At 40.6% G+C, this 10,439-nt stretch overlaps 1 protein-coding gene across 1 annotated transcript in view; it reads right to left on the reverse strand.

The window, feature by feature from the left end:
- ARHGEF9 (Cdc42 guanine nucleotide exchange factor 9) overlaps positions 1-10,439 on the reverse strand; it is a 166,762-nt gene that overhangs the window by 38,752 nt on the left and 117,571 nt on the right. The window contains exon 6 of the mRNA XM_077775298.1: positions 7,495-7,624. Coding sequence (XP_077631424.1) covers positions 7,495-7,624 — 130 coding nt within the window. The remainder of the gene's footprint in view (positions 1-7,494; positions 7,625-10,439) is intronic.

Below are 10,439 nucleotides of genomic sequence, written 5' to 3' on the forward strand. Positions count from 1 at the left end.
CAGGCAAGTCACATGTCCTCTCTGTGTGTCAGTTTTCTCATCTTAATTTTATTTTTTAAATACTGAGGTCAATTTTTATTTCTACAAAAAAGGCAGTCAAAACAATATAAAACACATGTAAAGAATATTACTGAGTGAGCTTCAAGTGGAGCTTGACTCTGCAAAGACTGTAAGTCCAGAGGGAGAGAGAAGGCCATCTTGTTCCTGGCTTGGCCCGCTGCCCCAAAGGAAGGGACCAGCAGGGCGCCAGCAACTCCAGACTGGTGTTGGCTACAGCCAAGTGTTGCCTATTCTAGACAATTCCAATGCCATAAAGGGTCAAATCATGCCAAGTTAGGGTAGCAGTGGGGCTGTGCTACACTGAGTTTCCTCATCTTTAAAATGAGGGTAATAACAGTACCAATCTCATTTGTCTGTTTTGAGGATTACGTAAATTAATATATAGAAAGTGCTTAGGAAAGTACACTTTACACTGTATGTTCTACAGAAATGCTAGCTATTATCTTGACCATTAATGTATGCTTTATATCCTGTGTCACATATTCCTATTAATACTCACAGCAACCCAATAAGGAATGTACTGTTATTACCCCCAAAACCAAGGTCAGAGAAATTGGGACTAATTTGCTCATAGTGGCAGAATCCAGGCCAGAATACCTCCTAAATCCATGTTCTAATCCACCAAACCACAGTAGAATGATAATCCCTAGTGGAACAACCAGCTATGTTGGAAGATTTCTGAAGTGAGAATCTCAAAAGACTTGGGTTCTGGGCCCAGTGTTGCCACCAACTCGCTCTGTGGCCTTGGGAAGTAATTTAACAACCCTCAGTCTGTTTTCTCAGTTGAACAATGGATAATAGAACAGTTCCTGCTTTGTTCACTTCACATGGCTGCTTGAAAGCACAAATCAGATCATGTAGTAATGAAAATGGCCCTCTCAGAGTTCAGATTTCTCACCCTTTGCTTCCTCTACCCCACTTGCACCATACATTACTTTGCCTTGTCCCCAAAAGTGCAATCCCTTCCCACTGACACCTCTACCATGAAAATTCTGTTTTTTTCCATTCTCTTAAGATTTTGCACATACCATTCCTTCTGTCTGGAACATATTTGTTCCACTGGAAAACCAATGCCACATCTCATTCATATCAATAGCCCAATGGTCAAGACCCCATTCTAGTTACAGGCTGATTGTTCTGATGGGATGTTGTGGCCTGAGAAGATCCAGGGAAAAAAGGACAAAGGAAATGCCATACTTTTCATACAGTTTATTTTCAATGCTGCCTATTCACAGGAGTGCAGGAAATAAATAAATCCAGCTAGCTCCACACTTAATCTCCTGGTCCTAGAAGTATTTCTCATCAAGCCACATTCCCTTTTAAATAGATACTTTTGCTGCTTCCATCACATTGGGATTTTTGTGTTTCCTCTGACTTTTTGGATTCAATAATCCAATGGTAAACTGGAACAGGCCTTTGCATATTATGCAAACAGGCTGTGAGGTTAGGGGTGTCATAACAATCATATACAATCAAGTTCCCAAATATAAGCTGTAAATATGGGCTCCTGGTAAACATCTCCAGGGGGAAAAAGATTAAAAGGAAGCTGTCATATGTTTCTTCTCCCTTCAAGTAGATCTAATGAGTGTGAAGGGCAGCAATGTGACAGTTCAATCAAACATAGGTATCAGAGAGATTAGAAATGTAAATTTTCCTGAAACTGTAGTCCTTGGAACTCTAAGGTATTGATTACTACTTGGAGGTATGGGTGATACTTTCTCTTTTTTTATGTAGGTTTTTTTATTTTTTTAATTTTATTTAAATTCAAGTGAGTTAACATATAGTGTATAACACTCAGTGCTCATCATGACAAGTGGCTTCCTTAATGTCCATCACTCATTTAGCCCATACCCCCACCCAACACCACTTCAGCAACCCTCAGTTTGTTCTCTGTATTTAAGTCTCTAATGGTTTGCTTCCCTCTCTCTTTTTATCTTATTTTTCCTTCCCTTCCCCTATATTTATCTATTTTGTTTCTTAAATTCCACATATGAGTGAAATCATATGATATTTACCTTTCTCTGGCTGACTTATTTCACTTAACATAATACATTCTAGCTCCATCCACATTGTTGCAAAGAGCAAGATTTCATTTTTTACACATGAAACGATGCTCAGCATCCCTCCTCATCAGCGAAATACAAATCAAAACCACACTGAGATACCACCTCACGCCAGTCAGAGTGGCTAAAATGAGCAAATNGCTAAGGCTCATTATTAATATGAAGCTTTGAAATGGTAAAGCTAACTGGATGAAGAAGGGGTCATAGAAAAACAAAGATCAATTTCCTCTTTATAATTAACTTATCAATTGCTAGGAAATTTAGCATTCAAGTAAGGATACTCTTACTTGTATGCTCTATTATTAAGAAAATACTAGAAAAAAGCATCGTTTCAAGTTCTGGTACCAAACTACTTCTGTGTTATATGTGCCATCCATTTGAATTTCTTCTTTTAAAGGATATCTTATCTTAGGGGTCAGAGTGTATAATATTTCTTGAATAGGAGCATGTTAGTCCCAGTGGAGAATTAAAATCAGTTAATGTGAATGTCAAAAAAAATTTCATTCTTTTTTGATCACCAAGTAATATTTCAGTGTGTGTGTGTGTGTGTGCGTGTGTGTATGTGTGTGTGGAGACAGACATACATACATATATACTACATCTTTTTTATCCATTCATCAGTCAATGGGCATTTGGGATCTTTACATAACTTGGCTATTATTGATACTGCTGCTGTAAACATTGGGGTGCATGTGCCCATTCAAATCAGCATTTTTGTATCCTTTGGATAAATATCTAGTAGTGCAATTGCTTTGTGGAAGTTAGCCCTATGTTTAATTTTTTTAGTAACCTCCCCCATATTGTTCTCCAGACTGGCTGCACCAGTTTTCATTCCCACCAACAGTACAAAAGTGTTCTTTCTCTCCATCCTTGCCAACACCTATGATTTCCTGAGTTGTTAATTTTAGCCATTCTAACAGGTGTGAGGTAGTATATCATTATGGCTTTGATTTGCATTTCCCTGATGATGAGTGATATTGAGTATGGGTAATCCTTTCACTAATCCATTTAATTTTTAGGATCCCTGGGAGGGAGGGTATATCAAGGGGTACTTCATGAACTCTAGTCCTCATAGGCTAGCAGGAAACAGGTTTGACAACTGGAGTTGATCAAAAAGACCCAGAATATTTATGAAATTAGTTGATGCACGGTCAGTTCTGGATATAATAAAAGGCTTCCTACTGTCTAGCCAGATGTTTTGATGTATTGAGTGGGTACCAATTACCTGTATGCTGCCAGCCCTCCACCCTCTCTCCCAATTCCTCTTCAAAGGAGATTAAGCTTTGAAGATTTCCCCTATGACTCTTCTTTTTAATTTGACAAATTAAGCTGAAATTATTATGTGGATGCTTTTGGCTACCACCTTGTTTGCTCAAACATCTGGGGGAGGCAAGGAAATGGTGGAGATAGCAAAACACTGCTTAATTTTCTTGATTTACAAGGCTTGTCCACAACAGGCCTCAGCAAATTGGCAGGACCTCTCTTTGCTTGTGTAACTATTTGGACAGGTAGAACATACAAAGAACCTATACCAGGGAACCAGTGAGATTGGGCCACTTATGTAAATAGCTAGCAAGCCATGGAGTGGACATGTCTTATTGCCTTTTAAGTGTGGTCCTCCACCACTCATCCACTTTTAGCCATACTGATATTTGGATCCCCCCACCCCAAGGCAGTCTTACTGCCTTGCTTAGATATGGACCTTTACTGCAAAAACAAGTACTTTCAGTATGACAAACGAAAACAACTGGACTGTGGTAAACAGAAGATTGAAAGAGTATATAGTGCAACAGTGGAAAGAATATCACAGAAGGAATCTGGAGACCAGATTCAAATTTTAGCTTTGCCATTGACTTGCTGTGTGGTCTTGGTCAGGAATAGGTTTCTCAGACTCCCCATCATTATAAGTCATGTGTGTGTATATGTACATGTGTATGCATGCACATATGCATGGCCATGGCCAAAATTGTTGATGGGGAGGGGAGTCCTCTAAAAGCCCTGGTGACTGACATTCTAGAAGTCTTGAAGACTAAATATGACAAATGTGATGGACATTTTAGGCTTGCCCTACATTTCAGAATGTACCCATAAGGATTCACTAGAGAAAAAGCTTCCTATAAGACAATCCCTCTGTAGCTATTGAGTTCCACAGTGACCCGAGTCTGAAAAGGGAATGATGAGAAAGTTTTCTTCTTACCAAATGAGACGAGGAAGGGCTTCACCAAGCAGCAGGGTGTCAGGGTTGTACACATGGGCTTGGTTGAGATTTATAGGCCAAACCAATCATGCTAATAAAGGAGGCATAGAGTACCTGTTGCCCCATTAATCCTGTTCAAAATTGCCTTTTTGTTTCCCACTCCCTACTTCCAGACAAAAACACATGAAATTCCTTCCTATATGCAGTCTTTAAATCATAGTTCAGGGGTGCCTGGGTGGCTCAGGTTGGTTAAGCGACCAACTCTTGATTTTGGCTCAGATCTTGATGTCAGGATTGTGAGATTGAGCCCCATGTTGGGCTCCTTACTGAGTGTGGAACCTGCTTAAGATTCTCTCTCTCCCTCTCTCTCTGCCTCTTACCGCACTCCGTCTCTCTCTCTAAAATAGATTAGATAGATAGATAGACAGGTAGGTAGGTAGGTAGGTAGGTAGATAGATAGATAGATAGATAGATAGATAGATAGATAGATAGATAGATAGATAGATAGATAGAAAAGAAAAATTCTTAAAAAAATAAATCATAGTTCAGTGCTTTCAAGTTTGGTATTAATGAGGCTCCCTAGATAGGCCAAGGTATTTTGAGCTATTACTGGTTCAAGCTTCAGGACTGGAGCCCCAGAGCATATGGGGGAATTAGATCTTTCAGGCATTGGGAAGAGGCAAATATTCCAGGGAATATGAAGACAACTGCTGCTGGGAACCTCCTCTGCAGAGGTAGAGGGAAAGAGGCCTGCTAACCAGCCACAATTTCAGTGTGCCTTAGAGTTGATGGTCTTGCTAAACGTCATTTGGTGTAGCCGTCTGACTCTGCTCAGTCAACTATCCAAAGTAAGCTAGACACAAGGGAAGGAGTATCCATGATTCCATAATAAGTTTAGGCCAGCCCTGGTTTCCTCTTACAAGCAATAGTTTCTTTATATAGATTCATTCCTTTATCCTCATCTCAACCACTGCTGTTTTCTACTCTTTAGAGTATCCTTCAAATAAACTTATCCTTCAAATAAGACTAAAAAAAAATATGCCAAATGCTCAGAATTGTGGTGTATTCCAGCCATCTATATTAAGAAGGATCAGAGGGGCACCTGGATGGTTCAGTTGGTTAAGTGTCTGACTTCAACTCAGGTCATGATCTCACAGCTAGTGAGTTCAAGCCCTGTGTCAGAATCTGTGCAGACAGCTCAGAGCCTGGAGCCTGCTTCAGATTCTATGTCCCCCTCTCTCTCCTCCCCTCCCCTGATCATGCTCTGTCTCCCTCTGTCTCTCAAAAATAAATAAACATTAAAAAAAAAAAAGAAGGATCAGAGGCGGGGCACCTGGGTGGCTCAGTTGGTTAAGCATCTGACTTGGTTTCAGCTCAGATCATGATCTCATGATTTTTTGGGACTGAGCCCCTCATCGGGCTCTGCACTGGCAGTGGGGATCTTGCTTGGGATTCTCTGTCTCCCTCTCTCTCTCTGAACATTCTCTCTCTCTTTTTAAATGTTTTATTTTTTTCTGAGAGAGAGAGAGAGAGAGAGAGAGAGAGACAGCATGAGCAGGGGAGGATCAGAGAGAGAAGGAGACACAGAATCCAGAACAGGCTCCAGGCTCTGAGCTAGCTGTCAGCACAGAGCCCAATGCGGGTCTCGAACCCACGAACCACAAAAGATCATGACCTGAGCTGAAGTTGGACGATTAACCAACTGAGCCACCCAGGCACCCATCTCCCTCTCTCGCTGACCCTTTCCCATTTGTGCTGTGTCTCACTCAAAATAAATAAATTAACTTTAAAAAAAAAAAGAAGGATCTTTGCTGAGAACATGATTAGATGACTAGCTTGGGCTCTTCCGAAGTCCCGAGTAACACAAGCCCTAACCCACCTGCTGCTTNGTTGTGCAGCCACTACCTCTCAATCACTGGAAATTATACTCCAGTTCAACCAAGTGGAACAACTGGCTCAACTTCTATACTGTGACTATGAGGTTTAATATTGCTGACCCCTCGTTGGTAGCATTTCCAGCCTCTCTCATCTTCGTTATGTTAGCCTGTGAACCATCAGATTTCACAACTTGGGTCTGAGAGATAAATGTAAAATCTCATTACTCCTGGTTCTCTTGGTAGGCACAAGAGACAAACACTAAATGGTATACTCAGCACATATACCTGGGAGTCCTTATAATTCACAGATCTGTTTCAATTGAACAGAACCCCAAGACCCTCAACAAAGGAGCTGCATTACAGAAGGAAAATCTCCATTTATTTGTTAGGTTGTATATATCCTCTGCAAGTGAATATCTAGGAAATGCTTTAGTGACTTCAGCCACTGAAGACTTTCTGAGTTTAGAGATGTGACTGTTTCCAATGAAATAGAGGGCTGTCAGGAATTATTTTTATAAGCAGATAATAAAAAAGATAATTTGGTCTGTCAATAGGGCAGGAATGAGAACCTTGGCCTCAAGTGTGCAAGCTTGGGTAAACCTAGTAAAATATGTCAGGATGAGGTAATCTCACCAATAGAAAAAGAAAAAGGTTGATGGGCCTGCCCCAGAGAACCAACCTCATAGTCTGTGTCTGGTAGTGAATTAGTACATACTACTTATACAAATGTTTATCTGGTTGTGATAAAACTCCAAGACTGGAAAGAGGCTTGAAAGTCTATTCAGCCAATCCAATTATTTCCTGGCAACACCCAAAGAGATGAATCTTTCATTTCTTTTTTTTTTTAACATATTTTTATTTATTTCTAGGAGAGAGAGAGAGAGAGAGAGAGACAGCGTGAGCAGGGGAGGGTCAGAGAGAGAGGGAGATACAGACTCTGAAATAGGCTCCAGGCTCTGAGCTGGCAGTCAGCACAGAGCCCGACGCGGGGCTCGAACCCACGAACCGCGAGATCATGACCTAAGCGAAAGTCGGACGCTTAACCGACTAAGCCACCCAGGCGCCCCAAATCTTTCATTTCTTGATGAAGTGTTATCTCAAAGATTTCTCCAACCTTCTTAGAAAGACATTGAAGTACACAACACTTCTCATTAGTAGAAAGTATTGCCTTGGCTCTAATCTAAATCCTTTCTGCTGCTCTTCATATTTAATTTCTTTTTATCCATCTGTGGCTAAGATGTGATGTCCTAGATAAGCTATTCAGACTCCACAATGCCCCTGTTGGAAAGGATCCTACCTCCCAGTCTAGGACAGATGCCTGCCACTGGGCAATCTTGTCAATATTCTCCAAACGCCGCTTGCGCTCATTGATCTGCTGAGTCACATTTCTCATGACAGCTAGAGCAGCTGCCACATACCTGTAGTCACTGTGAAGACACAAAAGTGCAAGTTCAGTGAATCAATGTGCTAGAGAACCAACTGTTGGGTGCCAACCCTAATGTCCATTCTTCTCTTCTTACTTAGTAACAGAGCCCTGATTTTCAGATGGAACCCANTACATGTCACATGGAATAAAAAATTACATTTCTTATATTTACTTACAGTAAGGGGTGACTATGCAACTAGCCCAGTGATACATAAATAGAAATGTTGGGCAGAAATTTTCAGAAACCTCCTTTAAGGAAGATAGCATACCCTTCTTTAGCCCTTACTCAATCCTGATGCTTGGATAGTTGAACTTCTGGCAGCCATCTTGGACCATGAGGACAAGGTTCCTTCTTCTAGGGATATAATAACAGAAAGTTGGGAGAAACCCAACTCTCTGATAACCATAGAGTACCATAGCAGTCATGGACTGCCTACCTGCATACTCTTATTTACATGCAAGGGAAATAGACTCCTATCTTTTGTTACAGCATTATTTTTGTATCCAGTATCATATAACCAGCCAAGAATCAAGAAGGCAGCCTTATTCACAGCACACTCCAGAACTTTTCCATCCTTTCTATCACTTATTTCTAGGGAACTCTGCCCAAAGTCACTGTGAAATAATATCCACTCTTTTCCTCCAGTATGATATAGAAATAGGATGTAGCATAGTGGTTAAGAATAGACTCTGGAGCCAGACTCTTTGGGCTCAAACCCTAGTTCTGTCACTGGCTAGTGGTATGGCCCTTGGAAATTCTCACTGACTCTCTCAATGACTCAGTTTCCTCATATGCAAAATGGGGAGAATTATAGTAGGATTTATTGAGGGTTTAGTCATCCACATAGACATTTTTACTCTTGGCTTATAGTAAATAGTAGCAGTATTATTAATACAAATCAAAGTGCAACTTCTAAGCCTAGTTTCCTGGGATTATGGATGGCCTACTTGTTGAAAGTTATACCACCCTGCTCAATTTTCTATGCTTGTCTGATCTGATTTCCAATTAAATAGTTCTTGTGAAAGGCAGGTTGAAAATGAGATCCCAGCCATTTTGTGGAGCTATAATAGACTGAGAAGGCAAGAGGATGAGTTATGATTCAGTCTTAACTAACCTTTTCTTTAAAAACTGAACATGCTTTGTGGTCATTAACCTGTTCACTGTCCCAGCACCCATTTGAAAGAAGAAAGGAGGAAAAAAAAAGATACACAGCAACTTTTTCTTTCCTAATACATTGAAGTGCAGGATGGTTGACCAATCATAGGTACAGGGAAGGTAGTTCTAACTGCCAAAGCAGACATTATGCAGTACCTCCTCTTATATGGCCTCCCTGTGTTCTCTGAACACTTGCCAGACCATAGTCTTCAAATTCTACTGCATTTTATCACCTCCAGTGACCAGATATTCTACACCTGCTAACCACTTTACTCTGTCTCAAGATAGCTGTGTTAAAAACAAACAAAAACAACATAAAAACCCATATTTATTCCGAGCCTTAATAAATGTTAGCTATTATCAGTTTTCCTTCTGGATCCTACTGCTGACTTATACTGAACTCATGGTTGACTAATGCTTCCTAAGTCTCTTTAAAATATGCTGTCTTGGGGGCACCTGGGTGGGTCAATTGGTTAAGCATCCATGTTTCAGACCAACCAAGGTCATGATCTTGCAGTTTGTAAGTTCAAGCCCCGTGTCCGGCTCTGTGCTGACAGCTTAGAGCCTGGAGCCTACTTTAGATTCTGTGTCTCCCTCTCTCTCTGCCCCTCCCTCCTTATCTCTCAAGAATAAATAAACATTTAAAAAATTAAATACATTGTCTATAAGCTGAATCTCTCTAGGTCTGTCCTTGAACTCTAAGTCTCCCTCTTAATTTCTTAAACCCAAATACAAAATCTTAAATTTGTTCCTGTTATATTTCATCCTTTTACAGTTACTTGCTGCAGCCTATGGGCAATCTATTGGACTCTGTGTGACTATCAAAGTTTCTCCCTGGCAAGACTACCTGAGTCTGCCATTTGGAAACAGAATAGGGTGATAATGGAAGGGGTAGCTGAAGTGTAGAAGATGCTGACATAAATAAGTACCCCTTTTCTTTGGGCCCACTTAATGTCTCCCATGCTATTCCTCTCTCTGGTTTGAGATATCAGAAAATGACTTAAGCCACTTTTAGTGAGGTAAAAAATAAAACTTTATGTCCAATATGGTAGCCACTAGCTACATTTATTTAAAATTAAATATAATTAAATATTATTACTTCAGTTGANATACGACCAGCAACTACTACATTGGACAGAACTGATATAAAACATTTATATTATTGTAGAAAGTTCCATTGGACAGCACTGGTATCAGAATGCCTATCATCTCTGACCCCATGTACTACTTAGCCATGGACTCATTACTGTCACTATGCGAGACAAGTCAACCTTTGCCATATTTAGCTGGCTGCCTTTCTTACAATGGTTCGAGGGTGAAATGTCGCGATTTTTAACCTGCCCCACTAGATTTAGCAGTGGCTGAGAAAAGAAGTGAATAGTTTTTGTCTTGCCTGAACCCTGCTCAGAGCCCCCAGCTCCTTGATGAGATCTACTAAACCAGGATTGTCTTGTTCCAGACATGTCAGCTAACCTCCCCCTGATATAGTCTTCCTTCCTGTCAGCTTAAGGAAGGTTGTATGGCAGGGTGGGAAAACATCACCCTTCTTCAAGAAAAGGCAGTATTATCATTCATTTATTACTCTCCATCCATTGAATCTTCTCCTTTAGAGGCCGCTTTGACTGCTTGCATTTCAGACCTCCTTATCTGAACACCTCTC

Source organism: Crocuta crocuta, unplaced genomic scaffold (assembly GCF_008692635.1).
Source record: "Crocuta crocuta isolate KB4526 unplaced genomic scaffold, BGI_CrCroc_1.0 scaffold563, whole genome shotgun sequence".
NCBI classification, from domain to species: Eukaryota; Metazoa; Chordata; class Mammalia; order Carnivora; family Hyaenidae; genus Crocuta; species Crocuta crocuta.